We start from the raw sequence: 25,539 nt of genomic DNA on the forward strand, positions 1-25,539 counted from the left end.
AAGACAAAATCGTTCAAGAAATGACTATCTGGGGGTCAGGCAAAGCCGGCAAAGTTGTTGCAAGCTCCATCAATGGCCCAACCAAAACTGGAAACTCAGCATGCAAAACCACAACCAACTATTTCACAATGTACAATGTTGGCAAGCATCTTCAGCATCTGTACTTGTAAGGCATTTAATTTAATTTAATTTCCTTCTCCATTCAGATGCAAGACATATCAAACTATTCATCCTCAATTATGCAGTTGAGTAGAATGTTCATACATTAGAATTGAAAGCAGTACAGGTACAACATCTCAAATCCGGTTGTCCGAAAATCGGAATTGTCTAAAAACCGAACATTTTTGAGAAAATACTATTTGATATCCAGTAAAATAAAATCTGGAATTATTGTTCAAAAACCAGCGAGCCAGACTGATTATCTGCTTCGCCGCTATGTTTTCAGATTTGAGACGTTGTGCCTGTAGTGGGGGAAGACGGCCAAGATGGCGGCGGCCCAATCACTGGACGTCTCCAATCCGGCGACATCGGGTGGCGAGGGACGAGGAAACCCGTAAAAAACGCAGCGCCGGGGGGCCCGCAAGAATCGGCAGGCAGCAAGGATCGGTGGGTGGCAAGGAGCGGCAACAGCGCGGTCCGAAATCGGGAAAAATCTGAAAATCAAATTATAGGATGTTTTCACGAAGAAGCATGCATAAACACTGCAACTTTTAAAATTTTTGAAAGGAGAAGGCAAGTTCATGATGTCTACAGGTGTTCTAAATTAATTTCGATTTTTTTCAGTTATTTTGTTTCTTTACTTTTATAAAGTATAATTTATTTTTTATATTGTACTATGTTCAGTATTTCTCTCTTAATTGCATGCCTGGAGTCTGACATCTATTTAATCTATCCTGCACTGAAATAAAAGAAATATACACTCACTTTAAATAAATGTTTCTTTATATGGATTGCTCCAAGAATGCAAGAAAAACAGCAAAGAGAGAGTTGATAAAAAGATAACAAAATTTGGGCATTTGTACCTTGCAAAATATTGCATTCCTGTCAGATCAATAAGGATTTTGATCAGTTTATGTACAAAACCTATTCAACCAAAGGCTAGTGTTTGGGCAGGTGGGAGAGAGTGAGAGCAACAGTCATTTCATAGCAATAAGGAACAAGAAACCTTAATGATTTTCTCCATTACCCCAGCTTGAGGATGCCAAGGCTTTAGTGACCTACCACCCTAGTTGAAATCAGCTATCTCTGTATCTACAAGGATCAAACCTTCTTAAAATTGTATGGCTTAGCTACTCACTGTCTCAGTCAGCTGAGACATTATGGGAACTATGTGAATCTTACTCTCGAGGATTCCTCTGGAGGCACTGCTAAACAGGCCCACAGCTAACACTAGCAGACTGCATCCCCGGTACAAGCAAAGACTTGAATTGACAGATTTTTACGACCATTGGACCAAATCAATAAAGAAATTAAAATTTCTCCCCATCAAAAATTTGATTTGAAAGAAATCCACTATTGCATAGTTTTCATGAGGGAGAGAGGGTGGAAGAAAAATATTCCACTTGCACAAAATAGGTAATGCTTCAACAGAAAAAAATCATTGGGTCAAGATCCTGGAATACCATTGTGGGAGTACCATCACCATGAGCTCTGCAGTGATTCAAAGAGAAGGCCCACAATCACCTAGCCACCATTACTCACATCCCGCAAACTAAAAAATATCTGACTAAATTAAATGGGATCTAATGTTCTTTTTCCTGATCTCACTATTCAAATACAAATCACAACCTTCCCAGTTGTTTGTTACAAGTTTATACTCACTATAGTTCTCTGCAGGTCCCTACAGTGTCAGTGCCTGATGCCTGCTGAGACATGCAGTCACAATTCAGGTAATTCACTGTACTTCACGGCGCGGCCCTGAACAACGTGAATCACTTCCCTTATCTCGGGTGCCTCCTAGCAACAAGAGCAGGCATTGACGACGCGATCCAACACGGCCTCCAGTGCGTCAGCGCAGCCTTCGGCCGCCTGAGGAAAAGTGTGTTTGAAGACCAGGCCCTCAAAACTGTCACCAAGCTCATGGTCTACAGGGCTGTAGTAATATCCACCCTCCTGTATGGCTCAGAAACATCGATCATGTACAGTAGACAACTCAAGTCACTGGAGAAATACCACCAACGATGTCTCCGCAAGATCCTTCAAATCCTCTGGGAGGACAGACGCGCCAATGTTAGCGTCCTCGACCAGGCCAATATCACCAGAATTGAAGCACTAACCACACTTGATCAGCTCCGCTGGGCAGGCCACATAGTTCGCATGCCAGACACGAGACTCCCAAAGCAAGCGCTCTATTCGGAACTCCTTCACGGCAAACGAGCCAACGGTGGGCAGCGGAAACGTTACAAGGACACCCTCAAAGCCTCCCTGATAAAGTACAACATCCCCACTGACACCTGGGAGTCCCTGGCCAAAGACCGCCCTAAGAGGACAAAGTGCATCTGGGTGGGCGCTGAACTCGTGGTCGCGTCGCCAAGAGCATGCAGAAATCAAGCGCAGGCTGTGGAAAAAGCGTGCGGCAAACCAGTCCCACCCACCCCTTCCCTCAACGACTATCTGTCCCACCTGTGACAGAGACTGTGTACAGCCACTTAAGAACTCATGCTAAGAGTGGAAGCAAGTCTTCCTCGATTCTGAGGGACTGCCAATGACTGCCACTGTAGTCTATAGGTGTAGATAGTAGAGAATTCTAGCATATATGCAAAAATATTTTTACAGATATAGTTGATTAAACCACAGTCGGCACAAAATTCTGTCTTCTCTCACTGCAGAATGACACAATTTCAGACTTCGGAAGTCAAAACCTTCAAAGGTGAGCAGGTAGAAGACATTCCATATCCCAATTTTCATTACACAATCATTCACATGTCTTGAATTTGTGTGGGGATTTGGAAGAGAGTTCACATATAAAAAAACTCTCACCAGCACACACTGCTGCCCCACTATAGGTATTTCTGTTATAAAAGCCATTGTAATTATAGACATTGTCACTAACCCAACAACTCATGTTCCACTTTCTGGGACTCAGCGTTGTCCAATATGTTGGCCATAAGCCACGTGTGGCTAATTAGGAATCCAGATGTGGTTAATTACATCTCAGATTAGCAAATTAAAAAGTAATAGACACCATCATTCTTATGTCATTGGGCATGTGATCTCAACACTCATTCACACAGTGTATGCAATGTGTACTTTAACCTTTTTGTGTGCTTGTTGGTAAAATGGCAAGACGAAAAGCAGTATGCAATTGTTTTTTTTGATCATAGCAAGTGCTTTGCCTACTTGATTACTGAATGGAGAGAGATGTTTATTAAGTAAATATACACGTGATGTACATTTACCTGTATGTTGCAGTTTTCTGTTAAAATTAGTACATGGCTAAAAAGGTGTCACCTTGACAGCAATTTTTATTGGACATTATTTTAAATGAAAACTTAAATTAAGCTTGCCTAATGTAGGAATAACTATATAGTCGAGAAAACTCTACAATTCAATTCACAGTGTGTTAAGCTATGATCTCAGCCAGAAAAACAGCAGCAACCAACAACTGCCCTCAAGAAACATGGGTAGTGAGGTGAGGACAAAAGTCAGCAAAGTCCCCCCCCCACCCCACCTCCCGATTGCTAAACAGAGAAGTTTGCTGTAAAAGTTCTTGTATGGACAGGAGTGGGTCAAATAGTCTGCTGACACACAGGGGTCGATATTAACACAACCCACGATGGGAACAAGAGGGTCAGAGGTCAAAAATTAAAAATTGGGGAACGCAGACGTGCTACCATTTTTACGGCTGCGGGCAGCATGGTGTGCGTGTCATGCCTTGAAGAGGTGGGACACTTCATTATAACATTTAAATCAGGTTCCCACATTGCAGTTGGGAGCCGGATTTAAATTTAACAGCTGCAGGTTGGGTTTTACATCAGCTAAATGAAGTCAGGAGCAGTTGCCTGCAGCAGATAAGTGCTGTTCACAGTGCTCCCCTAGCCCCTCAAGCAAAGGTGCAGCCTCCCTTCTGCCGACCGTGATCTTTCCTTGCTGCCAGGATGCCCCCCCCCCCCCCCCGCCACAACCCTTCCTTCCCTCACCATTACCAGGCTCCAACCGCACCCCCACACCAAGCCTCGATCTTTCCCTCCTAATTGCAAGGCTCCAACCTCCCAACAAGCCCCAATCTTTCCCGATTGCCGGGGACCATCCCCAACTGCAGTCTGCTGCCACTGGTTTTCCCGCATGTTAACTGGTCAGGCTGTCAATCTGGCCCGCTGCCAGGCAAGAAATGGAAGAACAAAATGATAATGAGGTCCTGCCGATAAATTCAGCGAGACTTCAATGGCCCCCGGGATTCCCCCCCCCACCCTCACCCAGGGTTGCCTCCACATAAATATTGGAACCAGTGTCTGGGCTGACATCAAAATTAGCCACTTAAATGAGGTATCTGAGGGCTGTTATTGGATATGGAACTCTACTCCAGAAAGAAAGAGTCACTACCTTCAGGAGAGGAGGAGGCATAAATGATGAAAATGTTTAAAAGAAGAAAACAAGCTGTATAAACAAGATTATAAACTATTGCTGGACCAGCATTGTGTGTCACTTGGTCAAAATACAATCTCTGCCTTTAAATGATTCTGCAAACCCTGCATCTTTGAAATATTATTCTTCTGACATCAGTTCAACCTTCTTTTATATCAAATGCGCTTCTTTTCAGGATCCATTGGTCAGGGTCCTCCGCCTGCTCCACGACAACATGCAAGCCATGATCCTGACCAACAGATCCATCACAGACCTAATCCACGTCCGGACCGGGGTCAAGCAGGGCTGCGTCATTGCACCAACGCTCTTCTCGATCTTCCTTGCTGCAATGCTCCCATCTCATTCTCAACAAGCTCCCCGCTGAAGTGGAACTAAACTACAAAACCAATGGGAACCTGTTCAACCTACGTCGTCTCCTGACTAGATTCAAGATCATCCCATCCTCGTCATCGAACCACAGCACGCTAATGATGCTTGTGCCTGCGCACATTCAGAGGCCGAACTCCAAGCCATCGGCAACACCTTCACCGAGGCATACGAAACATCCATAAGGCAAAAGGTCCTCCACCAACCCCTGACCCCGCCTCACAGCACTGCCCCCTGGTCATCAAAATCCATGGCGTGGCCTTGGACAACATGGACCATTTTCCATACCTCGAGAGCCTCCTACAGGTTGAACCTCCCTTATCAGAAACTCCCTTATCCAGAACCACCCCTCGTCCGGAACCATTCCCAGCCACCAGGTGGTGCATGCGCAGAACTCTGACATGAACAAATTGAAGTCCTTCCTCGCTGCCGACTCCCGCAATCACAGGCCTGATCCCGCGGTCCACCGCCCCCACCCCATGATCTCTCTGCCACACTCCCAGCCCCAAGCCAACCGGCCCCGCTATCCCCTTGCTCAGTACCTGTACCTTCCAATTTAACATAACCACGCCTCATCCGGAAAAATCCATTATCCGGAAGAGGCCAGGTCCCGAAGGCTCCGGATAAGGGAGGTTCAATCTGTATCAGCAAGGGCAGACATCGATGACTAGGTCCAACACCCTCTCCAGTGTGCCACCGCAGCCTTCGGTCGCCTGAGGAAGAGAGTTTGAAGACCAGGACTTGAAATCCAGCACCAAGCTTATGGTCTACAGGGCAGTACTGATATCTGTCCTCTTATATGGCTCATGAACATGGACTATATACAGTAGATACCTCAAAGCGCTGGAGAAGTACCCAGAGTGCTGCCTCCGCAAGATCCTGCAAATCCACTGGGAGGATAGATGCACCACCGTCAGTGTCCTCGCCCAGGCCAACATCCCCAGCACTGAAGCGCTGACCACACTCGACCAGCTCTGCTGGGCAGGCCACATATTCCGCATGCCTGACACGAGACTCCCCAATAAGCAAGTGCTCTTCTCGGAACTCCAACACGGAAAGCGAGCCCCAGGTAAGCAGAGGAAACGCTTCAAGGACACACTCAAAGCCTCATTGATAAAGTGTAACATCCCCACCGGCACCTGGGAATCCCTGGCCCAAGACCGCCCAAAGTGGTGGAATAGCATCTAGGAAGGCGCTGAGCACCTCGAGTCTCGTCGCCGAGAGCATGCAGAAAACAAGCGCAGACAGCGGAAAGAGCGTGCGGCAAACCAGGCTCCCCACCCACCCTTTCCTTCAACCACTGTCTGCCCCACCTGTTAAGAGACCGCAATTCCCGCATTGGACTGTGCAGCCACCTGAGAACTCACTTTTAGAGTGGAAGCAAGGGACTGCCTATGATGATGATGCTTCTTTTCACATAATTTTAACCTCTAAGCTATCACTAACATAGATGCATTTAAGGGGAAGCTAGATAAAGGGAGAAAGGAAGGGAAGGATATGCTGAAGGGATTAGATGAAAAAGCACAGGAAGAGGCTCGTGTGGAGCATATACATTGGCGTGGACCTGTTGAGCTGAATTGCCTATTTGTAACATTGTTCAAGCCAATTAAAATACTGTAAATTTCAAACTGGTATCTGATGTATAGTGAACTGTGGCACATTATATAGTTTACAGCTCTTAAAAGTTGATTAATTCAAATCAAATCACAAACATGACTCCATTACAAATGCATTGCTAATTCAAACCTCAAATTATTTGTTCATTCAAATTTGAATTCCCAATGCAAATGAGTACCGACAAATGGAATTCACTGCTAATTTGAATTGAACCCCGTGATCAACATCAGGAGCCAGCCCTCCCCAGAGTGAATTGTATTGCATCGTTGAGTGAAGACAGAGAGCAGTATCAGAAGGAGTCGAGAGCATGGCTACCCTGAAGCACAAGACCCTTACCATTGAGACAAAATACAAGATCAAACGTGTGAAGAAATTTGATGCCCCTCCCACCAGCCTCTCCACCTCCCTAAAAAACAAGGAGAGAATCACTGCTGATTACAAGCAGAAATTTTCCAGCCAAAGGAAGAAGATGTGCAGCCCAACTTGTGCCGGTGTCGAAATCAGCTCCAAGCGCAATTAGGTTTCCGGGCCATTTGTCCTCATCTAGCTAGAAAAAGAGAATTAATTCAGGAAAGTTTCTGTATCATGCATGGATCAATGGCTTCAAAAACCACATTGTAATCGAGTCCAGGTCCACACAAGGGCCCCAAGTTTCGTCCCGCGGCGAAAACGGCGCACGTCCGAGCTGGGCGCCTGTTTTTCGCTGCCCCTAAAGCGTGGCCGATGGCCTCAAAAACCTTAATGAGCTGCGTGTGTCCTGCGTTGATTCTTCGGCTGCCGGCCAGCCACTGACGCCGCTGATATCTCATGGCCGAATGGCCTCGGGTCCGTCCGGTGCTGCTTCTTCGCGGCCAGCCACGAAGAGAATGAAGGCCTGCCTCAAGCACTGCAGCTCAGCTCGAAGCTTGCTGCCGCTGCGGTCGAGACACTGACGCCACACCCCTGTCTGTCTCCAACATGAAAGGCCTGCCTGAAGCACTTTCACACAGGTAGGAACATGGTTTATTTAACCTTTTCTTTGCTTATAAATTTTTATTCAGGTTGGATTTATTTGTATAATATTTGTATAAGTATAACTAAGGATTGATTGTAGAATTTAATGACTTCCCTTGCCCCCACCTCGTTCCCTACGCCTAATTTTCTAAAGTGTAGACAAGGTTTTTTCGAGCGTACAAAAATCTTCACTTACTCCATTCTAAGTTAGTTTGGAGTAAGTTTTCACTCACGAAACTTTGAAATCAGGCGTAAGTGGCCGGACACGCCCCCTTTTGGAAAAAAAAATTCTGTTCCAAAGTGAAACTGTTCTAACTGACTAGAACTGGAGCAAACTAAATGTCGAGAATTCCGATTTCTAAGATACTCCGTTCTACACTAGTTGCTCCTAAAAATCAGGAGCAAATCATGTGGAAACTTGGGGCCATGGGGAGGTAAGCAAGATTCCCAGAGAAAACATCAAGAACTTGATATATGATAAAACTCCTCAAAGTTTTATCTTGTTACAAACCCAAACTTTAATACTGATGGAACTGGCCTTTAAAAAAAAAACAAGTGCACTCAAGCAAAACAATAGCTTTCAATGTAAATTGCTCAGTTGGGAAAAAGGCTAAGCAGCAAATTACCATTATGCATTTTACTAGTATGACTGAAGCAAAATAGAAAGCTGGTGACTGAGAATTCCAATAACCCCCAATGCTCTCTGTGTTACTACTCTGCCTGCAACCTACAGAAATAGCAAAAAGCCACGTATTACTTGCAACCTTATTGATACATCACTTTGATCGAAGCTTGGCACTGCATGGTAGAAAAGTCATCTTGATAGTCGACAACTATGTGGCTCATAAGCAGTGCCTGCGTGTAATTGCAGCAGAGCTAATATTTATACCAAACATGGCTTTGTGATTAACCATTTATGTCATGGAACAGTACAAGAAGTGTTTGCGAAAAGTGACTGCCATGCCCAATACTATCATGCCATTTCTATTCATCATGGAACAAAAGCATTTGGCATTAAGGAAGAGGCCCAAATCGAGTGGGTCCACAGAACAGACCGAGGTCAGGCAACCTGTACCCACCATGGCCATGGTGTCCAATTGTGTGTGATGAGTAAGGAAGTATCTGAAAGCCAAAGCAGATATCCCAATAAAAGTTATCTCAGCACTATTTTGAGAATTAACATGCTGTCACCAGGAAGCAAATCACATTTATTGAGTATTTTGTCATGACTAAACTTTGTTTTGCACTGCCTGTAAAGAGCTCAAATTTCTATCACATGTATTTCAATCGTTGCTTTATGTTTAGTGCTCCCATGGTGTTCTGCTGCGCTAATTCATTAAAATTACTTCATTCAAATTTTTTGATCAAAAACAGTTTTAATTAATTAAATTCCATTAAGTGCTTTAACATTTGTTGGGGGAAGAGGGTAAAATTTGCATGAGAACAAATCAGAGTAGTTACTATTATGTAAACTTATCTCAGTGCACTGATTACTGAAAAGGGCAAAGTTTTCTTTTAACTATTACTTTATAAAACAAAAGTTTAATTTTAATCTCACATGGTTTCTCGGCAAGAGTTTGCACATTCATTCAGATATATTCCAGTCAGAAAGACGAGATATTCTGGAACATCGGCATTTCCATAGCTACTGTTAATGCTAGTTCAGATTATGCAAAAAGCTGAACACTTAATCAAAGAATGAAAGGAATGGGTTTTTACCTACCCCTGAAATGGAGCGTTACATCACAATATGAACTCCAACCAACAACACAGCTAAGAACCACAGAGTGGTTCAAAAATCAAAGAGTGTTTTAAAGTTTCAAAACGTGACAGTGGGTTAGAGTTACAGTGAACCCTGACACTTGGGTGAAACCTGTGAATATGCACCACCAGTCAGGCACTTATGTCCTCAGTTACTGGGCCACAGCAAATGCTCAAAAGTTAACAATTGACCTGCACCAAGATAACAATTTTTATTTAGTAAACAGCTATATTCAAGATACTGGCACAAACTGATCATAATCACAGAGTGAGTGCCATAATCATTAGCCATCCAACCACTCAAATTCAGTTAAAATATTTATGATCCTCAAATTACTCTTAGATGGCAAATAGCAATCACAACCGATAGTCAGGTGGAGTGCGGTGCATAACTGAAGCAGTAAGATTCTGTTCAGGTGCTGTCTCTAATCTGTAAGTTAACAGCCTTAATAGAGAATGCTCCTCGAAGATTAAACCAGTTGCGGTTCAAATTTATATAAATCCTTAATTTATTGAACCATGTGCACGTGTGTTCTTCTCATGCTTTACATGTTTCCAACCAATAATTCAAATATTAGCCAGACCTAAGATTCTCAGCACTTTTCTGAACTGCTGATCCTTGCAGCTCTTATTTTGTCCCAAGCTGAGCACTAGCTTGTTCACCATGTACTGATTATGTGTGATGCATACACATTTCAAATGCTTCCAATCTTCCACGTACCACTGAATTTAAGAGTTACTAAATGACTTTCTGCACTTCATTTTTTTTGTTTTACCCCGAACAAGAATGCAGACATCTTCACAACGCTAGCTGATACTGCTCTGTCAACAGACATCTCAGGCTACTGAGTTTCTAAATATTCTGTTGGGAGGTTTTAAAAGTTACACATAATTAGAGAGCATAAACAGAGCCTGTAAAACTCTCTTTAATTTCATGTTTTTAGCCAGTCCAGGTATGCAAAAAAGGACAGAAAATACAAACAATAATTCAGGTGCTAGCACAACACACATACAGGGGCATGGCCTCACACTCTATAACCATGATTTCCCACTTGTTGAGCCATGCCCAACAAGTGGAATATGTAGCATGCTCACTCCTTAAAATCAGAAGATTGTGGGTTCAAATCCCACACCAGTACTTCAGCTGGCACTTCAGCACAGTATTGAAGTAGTGCTGCACTATTCGAGATGCCACCTTTCGGATGAGTTGTTAAACCGAGCTCCAGCCTGCCTTTTCCAGTGGTGCAATTGAGTGTAAACAACCCCATGACACTATTTGAAGAGAGATGGGGGTTATCCTGATGCTGTAACTCTTCTGGATTGAAAAGGCAATACAACAATATGGTGGAACGGGAGTGATAGCTGGAGGAGATCACTGAAGTTAGATGAAGCAAGATAATGGAATAATTTAAAAGGGCCAAGAATCTGTTCCAATTAGGAACCAATGGAGCATGGGGGTGGGGGGAAAAGAAATCAACATGTGGAAGGTTCTTGCAAAGCAAAGGTTTGGGAGTGGGAGGCAGCAGTCTTGGCAATGGATTGAACAGTATGCCAAGGTTCCGCACATCTGGAGATATAAACCAGAGTAGGTGATGGAGTCAAGACCAGAAGCAAATTGGTATTTGGCAAAGAGAATTCCCACAACTTTACCAATATTTTGGTGCAGGAAGATAGCTCAACCAGATCTTAAAGTTGGACAGGCAATCAGAGAGCGTGCCAACAACTATGCAAGCAAAGTCGTCAGTGTAAATGGGGAAGCTGGAAACATGCTTCCAGATTACGTTACTAAGAGGGAAAAAAGCAGGAAAATGCACTGGCGTCTGAGTCCACCAGACAAAGAAGCCACTGGATGTGATGTAATATCCATGTTCTAACAGATAAGAATGAAACCATGAAAGGGCAGTACCATACTGGTGGACCATAAAGCAGAAATGTTCAAGCAGAATGGATTTGTCAACTGTGATGAAGGCGGTGGGGAGATCGAGTAGGAACAGCAAGTCACAGCCACAACCGTTTGTTACTTTGACCTCAAGTGGAACACTAGCCTGATTTGATGTCTCCAAAAGTATAGTCGCGAGATTACCGCAACGTTAAATTCTTGATATGAAGTTTGAGCTCACAACCTTCTAACCAAAGAGTATAGCGTTACTAACTAAGCCAAGTTGACATTGTAAGCCCAACTACAAGATCCTTACTGCAACTCTGGTTCAGATCAGCTCTCTCAGCACATTAAGCTTGTAACCTTTTTGATCTATATGACAGTGGTATATTTACCCACTGAACCACCAAGAAAAAGTTTGTCATACCCTCATTATTTTCACACCAGTGATTTACTGATGGTTTTAACTTATAAATCACCTTCAGTAAAGGCAGTGATTACAAGCCTATTATTTCTTAAATGTGAATCTGAAGAGTTCGAGGGAAGGAAATTTGCTTTTTAACGCAAATTAGTAAATTCATCACAAGGCAGATAATGACAAAGAAACAAGCATATTTATCCATGGCAGTCATACGGCCAAACTGACAGAAAATAAATGTTCTGCTACAGCAGTTTTGAAATACTAACTAACTTCACCCGTGGAATGTTCTTTCAAAGCTCCTCGTTTCCCCTCTCACTCCAAAAATCTGCATGTTCAAATATGTGTAATTTCAGAGAAGTCAGATTTACTCATTTTGACCTTCAAAAAACTGATAGTTGCTGCAACCATGTGGCGTGGGTGGACTGAAATTCGCAATGCATATCTACTTTCAATCTCTGAGGGGGAATTTTTTTTAAAATAAGCACCATGTCTTACCCAATTCAAAAAACACCAATTAAGACCATAACTTACAGTAGCATTGTTTCAAAAACATGAAAGTAGATGTCCTGAAATATAGCCGGAGCAAAAGTGGCAAGAGGTTCACAACAAATTAAAACTAAAACAAGGTTCATTTGGACTAGAATTGTGCCAAATGAATGTAAAACACACACTATTTTGGGAGCTATTAAATTAAATGCTGTAAAATTTGATTTAAATGTAACACAATTTTATGACTCATTAAGACTAAAAAAAAACTTAGGTCACACCAGTGTAAAAATCAATTTACGACAATTAGAGAGCAATTTATACATTTTACAGTATCACTCATTCCAACTGTCGGCCAAAAATAGGTAAGGGATTGATATAGACATTTCACATACCAAACTTACTTTTGTAGTTAAACAAAATGGACTCCTTGTACATTACATGATAGCAATTGCTGGACATAGCAGTTAATAATTTCCCCACCCTTCCCCCATTAATTTTTTTAAATCACATTTAAACACACGCAGGTCTGCCTCAGAATTCAAGCACACAAACCATGTCCTTTTACATTAACAAAACGAATGCAATACTGCTCTAATTTTCTATCTTGATAAAGATAGCAAAAACTTTAATTACATTTGCAAATTGCTTAAAGACATATTTCAAGTCGACTACCCACATAATCTTTATCAATATTCAGACAATCTTTACCTCTTCCTCAAGCATCATAGGCAGACCAAGGCTGAATTTAAGGAACTGTCCACAAATTCAATCTGATAAGTAGCTATTCAACTACCAAATGTCCGAAACAATATAGTTCGCAAAATTATAAAATATTTTTTATACCCATGAATATTGATAGCTTACAACAGATCCATTTTAAATTAACAGGCATAGTCTTGAAAATCGGCCAAACTTTTTTTATCCTATGTCAACACATCATGGAGTGACAATTTGCATTTATCATTTGTCAGTCACGACGTGACAAAAATAATGCACGACTCTTCTCCATTCCCCATAAAAAATAAAGTTTGGCAGTCGCATTTTCATTAAGACAGTGCCAGTTTAACACGTGGGCAATCTTGACATCCACAGACTTGGCTGCATTTTAAATAAGGGCATCGACAGACTTGCCCTTAAACAGGATTTGTGAAGTCCTGTGCTACATCACGAACACCCAAATTAGCTTTCACAGGGCATCCAAATGAGGCGCTCGGAAGCCCGAGGCTGCCTCTGCAAAAAGTGTGAAAGATTTGGAGCCTTACCCCACGACTCCCTCTCTGTAGTTCCGGCTTTTCCAGGGAGTTCCGTTGTAATGGCCACTTCCAGACAGGAGGCTGTAGTTTAACCCAAAAGTGCTGGCCTTGTTGTCCCGTTTCCTCTTATTTCCCGAGCTGTTGGTGTTGCTGTTGTCGGGGTAGCTCTTCCTCCAGCCACCTTCTCCTGGGCCGGGTTGGAAGTTGCTGTTGTTGCTGTTGTTAGCGCTGGGCTCCAGCGGGAGGAAGTCCTTCTGTACGCCGAAGTCCCCTCCTCCTTGGCTGCCCCTCTCCCTCAACATGCTCTCGCTGCCTACACTTGCTGCCGCTGCCGTTGCCGCCGCACAGTTATTATTAAAGAACAGATTCCTCAGCCCTTGCGTAGTTTCCCAAATTTGCATCCACAAAATGTTGGCAGGTCCGAGCTGTTCTGGCTGAAACCAGGCTAACCTCGGATCCATCAAACGGAGACGGATTTCCACACTGAAAACGAGCGTCTGTTCGTTTTCTGTCTTTCGCCCTCCCTCTCTGTCTGTCTGTCTGTCTGTCCTGCTGGCCACCCTCGTTAACAGACCGTCTCGTTTCTTTCCACCGCTTGTCGGAGCCGTCAGCCTGTCGCTGGGCCGTAACGAGGACAGACCCAACAGCAATGGCGACAGCCGCTCGACTGCGCAAGCGCGCTGCGTGCTCCGGGTGCCGCGAGCCTGGCGGAATGGAAGCCGCAAACTTCACGCGCAACAATTGGCCGCTTGTCACGTCATCACGGCGCGAATATTACGCAATAAATACGCTGGGCTCGCGGCTGCTTTTCTTTTTCGGTTTATATTCGAATGGTTTCAGTAACGTTTTCCTGGCGCGAAACTTAGAGCAGCAGGAGGAGGCGTTTTGAGTTGCTCAATCGGACGCCTCACACACCCACACTGAGCTGTTGCAAACGGCACCGCATCAATGCAAAGTGTGCTGTATCCTTGGTATGCAGTTGCCCAAATCGAATTTAGCAAGTGAGAAGTTGTGCTGTATCTGTAACTGAGATTTGTAAATTGAGCTTTTGACAATTTTCCAACTTTAAAAAAAACTTTATTTCACCCTTTGAATGTGTCAGAGAGCTCCTAGTGTCACTTTTTAAATATTAGACGTGTAACTGGCACCTTGGCACAAGCATGCAGGTTGTTTTAAAAAGGAAGATAGGGATAGACCGAGTAATTACAGGCCAGTCAGCCTAACCTCGGTGGTGGGAAAATTATTGGAAAAAATTCTGAGGGACAGGATAAATCTTCATTGAAAAAGACACAGATTAATCAAGGACAGTTATCATAGATTTGCTAAGGGAAGGTCGTGTCTGACTAAATTGATTGAATTCTGAGGAGGTAACCAGGCGGGTCAATGAGGGTAGTGCAATGGATGTAATCTATCTGGATTTTACCAAGGCTTTTGATAAGGTCCCACATAATAGATGGGTCATGAAAGTAAAAGCCCATGGGCAAAGTGGCAAGTTGGATCCAAAATTGGCTGAGGCAGGAAGCAAAGGGTGTTTTTGTGACTGGAAGGCTGTTTCCAGTGGGGTTCCACAGGGCTCAGTGCTAGGTCCTTTGCTTTTTGTGGTGTATATCAATGATTTGGACTTCAATGTGGGGTGTATGATTAAGAAATTTGCAGATGATACAAAAATTGGCTGTGTGGTTGATAATGAAGAAAAAAGCTGTAGACTTTAGGAAGATATCAATGAACTGGTCAGGTGGGCAGAACAGTGGGAAATAGAATTCAATCCGGAGAAGTGTGAGGTAATGTATTTGGGGAGGGCTAACAAGGCAAAGGAATACACAATAAATGGTAGAACACTGAGAAGTGTAGAGGAACAGAGGGACCTTGGCGTGCCTGTCCACCAACCCCTGAAGGTAGCAGAACAGGTAGATAAAGTGGTTAAGAAGGCATATGGGATTCTTGCCTTTATTAGCTGAGGCATAGATTATAAGAGCAGGGAGGTTAAGCTTGAACTGTATAAAACTAGTTAGGCCACAGCTAGAGTACTGCGTGCAGTTCTGGTCACCACATTACAGGAAAGATGTGACTGCCATAGAGAGAATACAGAGGAGATTTACAAGGATGTTGGCAGGATCGGAGAATTTTAGCTACGAGGAAAGATTGCATAGGCTGGGGTTGATTTTCTTACGAACAGAGGAGACTGGATTGAGGTGTATAAAATTATGAGGGGCCCAGATAGAGTGGATAGGAAGGACCTATTTCTGATAGACCTGATCTCTCCTCTTTACCTCTCCATGCTCATCTTGTCCGTGAGACCCACATCCTGCTCCCTTGACCCACTTCCCATTAAACTGCTGACCACTCATCTTCCTTTTCTGGCTCACATGTTTGCTGACGTTAGCGGTTCTCTCTCCTCAGGTACTGTCCCCCTCTACTTCAATTCTGCTGTTATCACCCCTTTCCTTAAAAAAACAACCATTGACTTCACTGTGCTTGCAAAATAGAAAAATAGGGAGGTCCTGCTACAACTGTACGTTGGTGAGACAACACCTGCGTACAGTTTTGGTCTTATTTATGGAGGGATATACTTGCATTGGAAGCAGTTCAGAGAAGGTTTACGAGGTTGATTCCTGAGATGAAGGGGTTGTCTTATGAAGAAAGGTTGAGCAAGTTGGGCCTATACTCATTGGAGTTGAGAAGAATGAGAGGTGATCTTACTGAAACTAAGATTCTGAGGGTGCTTGACAGAAGATGCAGAGAGGATGTTTCCCCTCGTGAGGGAATTGAGAACTAGGGGGCATAGTTTCAGAATAAGGGGTTGCCCATTTAAAACAGAAATGAGATGGAATTTCTTCTCTCAGATGGTCATGAATCTTTGGAATTCTCTACCCCAGAGAGCTGTGGAGGCCGAGTCATTGAATATATTTAAGGTGGAGAAAGACAGATTTTTGAAGGAGTCAAGGATTATGGGGAGTGGGTAGGGAAGTGGAGTTGAGATCAGGATCAAACAGCCATGATCTTATTAAATGGCGGTACAGGCTCGAGGGGACAAATGGCCTACTCCTACTTCTTATGTGTTCGCAACCTTGGTATCATATTTGACCCTGAATTGAGCTTCTGACCACATGGTATAACTAAAACCGCCTATTTCCACCTCTAACATTGCCCGTCTCTGCCCCTGCCTCAGCTCATCTGCTGCTGAAACCCTCATCCATACTTCTCTTACTTCTAGACATGACTACTCCAACACACTCCTGGCTAGCCACCCACATTCTACCTTAGGTAAACGAGGTCATCCAAAAGTCGGCAGCCTGTGCCCTAACTCGCACCAAGTCCCGTTCACCCATCAACCCTGTACTCGCTGACTGACCTACATTGGCTCCCAGTTAAGCAACGCTTCGATTTCAGCATTTTCATCCTCGTTTTCAAATCCCTCCATGGCTTCGCACCTCCCTAACTCTGTAATCTCCTCCAGCCCCACAACCCCCACCGCCCCCGAGATATCTGCACACCTCAAATTTTGCCCTCTTGAATCCCTGATTATAACCGCTCAACCATTGGTGCCATGCCTTCATCTGCCTAGGCCCTAAGCTCTGGAACTCCCTCCCTAGACCTCTCTATCTCTTTCCTCCTTTAAGACACTCTTTAAAACCTACCTCTTTGACCAAGCTTTTGGTCATTCCGTAATTTCTTATGTGGCTTGGTGTCGAATTTTTGTCTTATAACACTCCTACGGAGTGCCTTGGGATGTTTTACTATGTTAAAGGCGCTATATAAATACAAGTTGTTGTTGTTGTTAGCAGAGGGGTCAATAACCAGGGGGCATAGATTTAAAGTAATTGGTAGGAAGTTTCGAGGGAATTTGAGGGGAAACCTTTTCATCCAGAGGATGGTGGGGGGTCTGGAACTCACTGCCTGACAGGGTGCTAGAGGCAGAAACCCTCACCACATTTAAAAATACTTGGATATGCACTTGAAGTGCCATAACCTACAAGGCTACGGACCAAGAGCTGGAAAATGGGATTAGGGTGGATGGTTCTTTGTCGGCCGGCATGGACACAATGGGCTGAATGGCCTCCTTCTGTGCTGTAAATTTCCTTGATTCTATTGTAAGGAGTTGTGTGGGTTTTTTTTTTGCTGACCAAAGAAGGAGGTGGAGGCAAAACTATTTTAACTCTTGGCAGGTGGGTAGCAGGGTGAGTTTGAATCTTACTCGCTGCCTCGGAAAACAGGCCTGGGGTATTTTTACTCCCGGGCTTCAGTAGAATCTTGGGTTACCCGTCAGAAACAACACCCACTTGCAAGCCTCCTTTTTGAAGTGCACTGTGGCTTTAAATAGGGCTCTGGCTCTGGCCCCGCCAAAGTGCTACAGTCTGCAGTCAGAGGCTTGAGCTCCAAGAAATTGCCAGCCACAAGCATCTCATGGTTCCCCACATGAGCAACCGCATCTTTCCACTACATGAACACCTTGTAGGAGTAATAGAGTTAGTAAACCTTTTTTTAAGTAAAGCACTATGGGTGACAAAAGACCATTAGGGTGACAAAAGAATTCACTACTATATTTGGAATTAAAATAATGCCTTTATTATATTTAACACCTCTTCTTCTATATTGTCAGAAAGTCATTGACAGGTCAGCTGAATGGTTTCAATGTTCTTCAATATAGAATCAACTGATTCTGTATTGAATGGGTAGGGGCTTTTCCCGGCCTTTCAGGTAAAGGGATTGAGGAGATCATCAAACACTACCAGGTATGATTCAATGCTAGGCTATATTATGTCCATGGTAGTCCCACGGCTCTCATGGTACCTGTGTTGCTCAGATGTGGTGGGATTGCGAAAGGGTGTCATCAGCCATGTGTGGAGGGGTTATCCTTTGTCCCTGAGCTACCATCCTCTCACATTCCTGAATGGGTAGAAAAGTGTCATAGAATGAAGGCGTTATGGCAGCTGCCAGCAAAACTGGCACAAACTTAGATTATCTTTCTGAGGTGATCACACACCAGTTCAAAATTGATGGAGTAGAAGCCCATCCTGTTTGCATAATTGTTGGCTTTTTTCTGGTACCCTGATAGCTACATGAGTACAGTTTATTATGACTTGAACATAGGGAAGCTGGCCAGTGCTGCAAATCTCAGAGCGCTCTCCTGGCTGTTGGCATCCATGGCAAAGAGAGTACTGGTGACCTGCCTGATGCAGCTTGGCACTGCAGACTGAGAGATATAGATGATGTCCCCTATAGCAGCCTAGAAAGAGCCTGTAGCAAAACAGTTAAGGGCGGTGGTGACTTTGCCATCCACTGGCAAAGCATGGTCCCCTGGTCCAGCAAGCAGCGGGTCCTGCTTCAACAGACTGCAAAGGTCAGCAACAGTCTGCCTGGAAAGTCCAGCCACCTCGTGCACTGCTCCTCAGAAAGATTCAAGAAAATAACTCTTGGCTGTGGGCTGGATAAGCCCTCCTGCAAGCAGCCTCCTTAGCTGCTGCCTTCTATCAGGCTGCCTGTCCTAGTTCGTCAGGTGGCTGCTGCATCAACCTGAAATGGTTGATGCAGCAACCATTTCTCGCCACAGGTGCTGCCTGACCTGCTGAGTGTTTTCCAGCAATTTCTGTTTTTATTTCAGATTTCCAGCATCCGCAGTATTTTGCTTTTGTTTGAAGGCTTAATGATGATTTGTAAGGGGGAGAAGAATCAGAAAGAAGCAAACTGGATGCTCAGAACTGTTTTGGAAGTGCACTACTCACAATGGCACACACATCCTGATTGTCCCTTTAAAATCAGCTTGCAGTAATGTCAGTCAGTTTGTGAATGCTCATTTCCCCAGTGCTAGGGAGAATATAAGGGACAGAGATCCATTATGTCTCTGCCCACTTTACGTTGCTCTGGGATTTCTGGAGCTTTCCCAAATGGGAGCAGCATGGTTTGTCTCTGCAAAAGCTACAGGCCCAGCATTCAGATGTAAATAAGGTGGCATTCCTAGTCCTCCCATCTCAATTTTTTCTCAATATGAACAAGGGATGCCCACTGGTATCACATGAAGCTGCCATTGAGCCTTGTGCCTTCCTCAGATCAAAGAGTCTGTTAGGTCCAAGCTGCAAGGTGAATAGGTTTAAACTTTCCTCTTGAGGGACTCACCAAATCTTCGGGCCTTCTTGCTGCTTTTCTACAACAGCAGCCAGAAGACTCTGAGCTGACAGACCAGTACAGGATTTTGCTGCTTACCTGATTCCACCCCTCCTCATCTGCAGTTCCCAGTTCAAGGCCCTTCCAGTGGGTCTGCATTGGAGGTGTGAACAACTATGCTAATGGTACAGCCCACCACAATGAGGTGTATCGTGGCTTGGACAGTTGTCGCACACTTCTGATGGACTCTACTTCCCAAGCAAGAGGGGGAGCAAAATTGGAACCATAGTGTCTGTAGCTTAATCAGTTAATAAAGGATAGTGCTCCCTAGACAAAACAGGTAGCTGGCGCACCAGAAAGCCCATTCCAACTCAACAGTGTCCTGTTTCCAGCACTGTTATAAGGAATCTTCTATCAAGGTGCAGTCATAGTCTAACAAACATACAAGTCTGTCAAATCATGTGAATATTGTAATAATATTTAAGATTAATGTACCTATATCTAAATTGATGTGGTCCACACCCAAGTTATTTTTAGTTTGCATTCCTTGCCAGCTACCTGACTGAAAGCATATTTAACCATGAGACTCATTTCTTTCAATGCCTGGACATTGATACATTCTGATGACATGAGGCATGGGGAATGCTGTTGTTGTAGTAATCATTAAATTAATAATTATGGAATTACTATTCCTGTTTATCTTCCAGTTGATTGTGCAGTACAAATAGAAGGAAAAAGAGAATAAACCCTACTTATATCTGTGGAATTATTGCAACTGTAGAAGGTAAAAACAGGGGGAGAGGAATAACCTGATTTACATTAGAAGCAGTATGGCAACTTTATATTCAGGCTAGTTGATCCCCATGAGATTACTCAAGGGCAGTCCTATTTTCTTACAAAAATGTTCTCGCATGTAATACATTAGTATATCTCCCTTGATGTTGCTTATGAGTAGGCTGGACTTGTCTCTATGGCCCGAACTTGTGGCCTTGCCACCGGCTACCGCCGAGTTTTTTGGTGCCATTTTCATGGAGGTCTCCTGCCGGCGGGAGGGGAGGACCTCTGGGAATCAGCCGCTGGCACGCAAATTGCATAAGTGGCCTCCCGCCTGCCGAGCTGCCAGATTGGTGCAGGCGGGAGTCGGCGGCATTAGGGGGAATGACCGCTGAGTGGAGGCAGGTTAACCCCAACGGTAAGTAAAAAGACCTGCAAAAAAAGGTTAGTGAACTTCTTTTAATATTTTTTTCAACGACTTATGTGTATGGGGTCCCGTGAAGGTGTTTCAGAGGCTTTTTTTTCTTTGGTGAAAATTTTAATTTTTATGTGCTCCACCCTTCCTGGGCCTGACTCAATCCTTGGCGGCACTTTGGCGAGGATTACATTTGCCACTGAGATTGGGAGCTCCCACCCACTGCCGCCCAGATTTGCGGCATAAGTCGTTTTTTTTGCCTCCAGGCGGTCTTTCAAGAACTTTTTCACGAAACACCCGCCCAAAGTAGCGTCCGGTATCTCGGCGGAAATTGGCTTCCACCAAGTTCGGACCCTAAATGTATGTTTCTGAATATGCATGTGATACACAATGGATGTGAATTTCCGCAAATTTTTCAGCCCGTTAGCAACGTATAAATGACGCAGGTATTTCTTGTGGTAGGAATATCGGGTAAAAGCCAATTTCCACCATTAAAACATTTCCCCCCGTGTTCTCTCGCACTTCCCCCGTCGAGCCCTGACTGATCTCATCAATACATATTATAATGACGGCCAGTGGCATTGCAGCTCTGAGTTTCCTACATTACATTTGATTTTCACTCTAGGTAACTTAAGACTTAAGATTTATAAGGCACATCAGCTGCCTGAATCAGGTGGACATAAGAATATTTTCATCCTTAAAAGTCAGGAGAGTTTGAATAACGATTTCTATAGCTGGAAAAAGCTCTCTGCAATGATTTTTTTTTTTTACCATTCTGCCTACAGATATCTGAACTGTCAGGTCTGACAGAAACAGAACAACGTCTGATTTTCACCTGAGAGCTTCTCCCGAGTGCACGTATTGCATTCTCCATAGGTATACCATTGTATGCCATTATCATGGCGGAGGAGCAATGCAGGATGGAACAAAGGAGGCTCAGGCATCAATTATGGATGATGTACCCCACCAGATACTCTCCCCTTAGAATATCCAGGCAGCACAAACCATACGAAGACATTACTGAGAAGTTGTACATAAGAAGAGTGCACTTCATCAAATGTACAATAGGGCAGCTCTGCTGCCTGCAACCACACTTATCTGCCTGCATTGCTCTCTCTCTGGCGACAAAGGTGACCACTGTGCACAATGTTTATGGCATGGTTCATTTCAGGCTGGCAAGGGCCATCTCTGCAATATCAGCTAGTTTGCAGTATGGACATGTATTCATCAAGTCACTGATGTCTTGAGAGCTGGCGAATTCATCACCTTTGGCATCATAGTAAGGTACATAAGAATTAGGAACAGGAGTAGGCCATCTAGCCCCTCGAGCCTGCTCCGCCATTCAAAAAGATCATGGCTGATCTGGTTTTTTTTTCTCCCCGACAATGTGGCGCTCCCTCAGTACTGCCCCTCCAACAGTGCGGCGCTCCCTCAGTACTGCCCCTCCAACAGTGTGGCCTCCCTCAGTACTGCCCCTCCGACAGTGCCGTGCTCCCTCAGTACTGCCCCTCCGACAGTGCGGCGCTCCCTCAGTACTGCCCCTCTGACAGTGCCGTGCTCCCTCAGTACCTCCCCTCCAATAGTGCGTGACACCCTCAGTAATGCACTGGGAGTGTCAGCTTGGATTATGGACTCAAGTCTCTGGAGTGGGACTTGAACCAATGACCTTCTGGCTCGAGGTGCGACTGTGTCACCCACTAAGCCACCGAACCACCTCGAGAAGAGGAGTCCTGTCTAAAACGATAACCATCGACTCACCGATTGATCGAGGTTGTGAATTGGAGCTGGGGTTCGCCACTGCCTTGGAACCCTCTCCTCTGCAGTTATTTTGCAGCTTTAAGTGCACAATATAATAAAGGAGCTGTAAGATTTATGGAATCAAGTCAGTAGGAGCTCGTCATCAACGCCAAATTCACACAGTTCTAAAGTGCATGATAGCTTTGAGTGTTTTTGCACTGTGAAGGACAAGAAACCAAAAAGTTCCCCATTTTAAACCCAACTACAAATCCCGCTTTCCTGGCCCCGCCCAGCAATGGGCCTCAAACACAGCCTCAGGCACACAGTCCTCGCCGCACCAGTGGGAGATTTATGACTGCACCCCTTGGCTCTCCTGTGACCCTGAACGCTTTGCCCCCACCCCCTCATTTCGTCTCCCCCCCCCCCCCCCCCTCTCCTTTTGTTCGCCTCCAGCAGCTGCTCGATGTTTTGGATGGCTTGACCCGTCTGCCTCAGCGCCGTCTCCACACTGGCTTCCCGCTCCGTGGGAGAGCTCGGGGTAGCAGCAAGATAGCTAACTCCCCAAGATCCAGAATGCAACCGATGGCACCCTCTTTGCTTTGAGGACTCCCACAGAAAACTCCCTTAACTACCTCAACAGGAAGAGCTTTCACTCCCTCAAATGTACAGTATATATGACAAAATGCAGAGTATCCTACATGTCAACATCTGAAATGCTGGAAGTTGTCAAGAAGTCTTCATCCTTCAAAATTCATCCCTATTTACCAAATCAGGGAAGAAAATTATATCAATAGATAGCTTCCAGGTGACAAACCCCACCCGCTGCTTCTATGGATAATGGCCTCACTAAGAACCACCTGATAGTCTGCATCCCAGAGTACTTAAGGAAGTGGCCCTAGAAATAGTGGATGCATTGGTGATCATTTTCCAACAGTCTATCGACTCTGGATCAGTTTCTATGGAATGGAGGGTAGCTAATGTAACACCACTTTTTAAAAAAGGAGGGAGAGAGAAAACGGGTAATTATAGACCGGTTAGCCTGACATCAGTAGTGGGGAAAATGTTGGAATCAATTATTAAGGATTAAATTGCAGTGCATTTAGAAAGCAGTGACAGAATCGAACCAAGTCAGCATGGATTTATGAAAGGGAAATCATGCTTGACGAATCTTCTGGAATTTTTTGAGGATGTAACTAACAGAGTGGACAAGGGCGAACCATTGGACGTGGTGTATTTGGACTTTCAAAAGGCTTTGGACAAGGTCCCGCACAAGAGATTGGTGTGCAAAATCAAAGCGCGTGGTATTGGGGGTAGAGAACTGTTTGGCAGACAGGAAGCAGATGGTTGGGATAAACGGGTCCTTTTCAGAATGGCAGGCAGTACTAGTGGAGTGCCGCAGGGCTCAGTTCTGGGAGCCCAGCTCTTTACAATATACATTAACGATTTAGATGAAGGAATAGAGTGTAATATCTCCAAGTTTGCGGATGACACTAAACTGGGTGGCGGTGTGAGCTGTGAGGAGGACGCTAAGAGGCTGCAGAGTGACTTGGACAGGTTAGGTGAGTGGGCAAATGCATGGCAGATACAGTATAATGTAGATAAATGTGAGGTTATCCACTTTGGGGATAAAAACACGAAGGCAGAATATTATCTGAATGCCGGCAGATTAGGAAAAGGCGGGGTGCAACGAGACCTGGGTGTCATGGCTCATCAGTCACTGAAAGTGGGCATGCAGGTACAGCAGGCAGTGAAGAAGGCAAATGGTATGTTGGCCTTCATAGCTAGGGGATTTGAATATAGGAGCAGGGAGGTCTTACTGCAGTTGTACAGGGCCTTAGGCCTAACCTGAAATATTGTGTTCAGTTTTGGTCTCCTAATCTGAGGAAGGACGTTCTTGCTATTGAGGGAGTACAGCGAAGGTTCAGCAGACTGATTCCAGGGAAGGCTACTGTCACATGAGGAGAGACTGGATCAACTAGGCCTTTATTCACTGGAGTTTAGAAGGATGAGAGGGAACCTCATAGAAACGTATAAGATTCTGACGGGACTGGACAGGTTAGATGCGGGAAGAATGTTCCCGATGTTGGGGAAGTCCAGAACCAGGGGACATAGTCTTAGGATAAAGGGGTAGGCCATTTAGGACTGAGATGAGGAGAAACTTCTTCACTCAGAGAGTTGTTAACCTGTGGAATTCCCTGCTGCAGAGAGTTGATGCCAGTTCATTGGATATATTCAAGAGGGAGTTAGATATGGCCTTTACGGCTAAGGGGATCAAGGGGTATGGCGAGAAAGCAGGAAAGGGGTACTGAGGTGAATGATCAGCCATGATCTTATTGAATGGCGGTGCAGGATCGAAGGGCCGAATGGCTTACTCTTGCACCTATTTTCTATGTTTAACAGCAACAGATGAGCTCGACAAGATTGGGATCTTAAAGGCACACTCCTGTTTCTTGAACCGGCCGGGATGGGATCCGCAATATACCATCAGTCACTAATAGTTATAGACTTGTTCTCAATTTTGCTGTTGATGAGACTGTGGCTGCATTGGAGTCAGAATTACATGGAAAAATGCATTACAATTTATTACATGAAGAGTATTCCTTAGTGACCACGGCAAGGAGCATCAGAGCACATCACATCATTAAAGTTTTCTCTTCTGGGCAGTCGTCTACCATTGGCAACACAGAATTAACTCTTTCTCCCACAGCTTCCAATAAAGGGATATGCGCTACCCATTTTACAACATGACAATAGATCAGCTCTCTTTGCCCCGACATGGATAAGAATCTCAACATCAACAACAACAACTTGTATTTATATAGCGCCTTTAATGTAGTAATACATCCTAAGACGCTTCACAGGAGTATGAGACAAAAAAATTGACACCTAAGGAGAAATTAGGGCAGGTGATGAATAGCTTGATCAAAGTGGTAGGTTTTAAGGAGCACCTTAAAGGAGGAAAGAGAGGTGGAGAGGTTTTGGCAGGGAATTCCAGAGCTTAGAGCCTAGGGAACAGAAGGCACAGAGATAGGGAGGGGCATAGCCATGGAGGGATTTGAAAACAAGGATGAGAATTTTGAAATCAAGGTGTTGCTTAACTGGGAGCCAATGGAGGTCAGCAAGCACATGGGTGATGGGCGAGTGGGAC

General features: G+C 44.5%; 1 protein-coding gene across 1 annotated transcript in view; it reads right to left on the reverse strand.

Annotated features, from left to right (window-relative positions):
* The window catches only part of tent4b (terminal nucleotidyltransferase 4B), a 70,161-nt gene extending 56,140 nt beyond the window's left edge, over window positions 1-14,021 (reverse strand). Inside the window, exon 1 of the mRNA XM_070898027.1 lies at window positions 13,373-14,021. Coding sequence (XP_070754128.1) covers window positions 13,373-13,824 — 452 coding nt within the window. The 5' untranslated portion in view covers window positions 13,825-14,021. The remainder of the gene's footprint in view (window positions 1-13,372) is intronic.
* Window positions 14,022-25,539: the final 11,518 nt, after the last annotated feature.

Source organism: Pristiophorus japonicus, chromosome 13 (assembly GCF_044704955.1).
Source record: "Pristiophorus japonicus isolate sPriJap1 chromosome 13, sPriJap1.hap1, whole genome shotgun sequence".
Classification (NCBI taxonomy): domain Eukaryota; kingdom Metazoa; phylum Chordata; class Chondrichthyes; family Pristiophoridae; genus Pristiophorus; species Pristiophorus japonicus.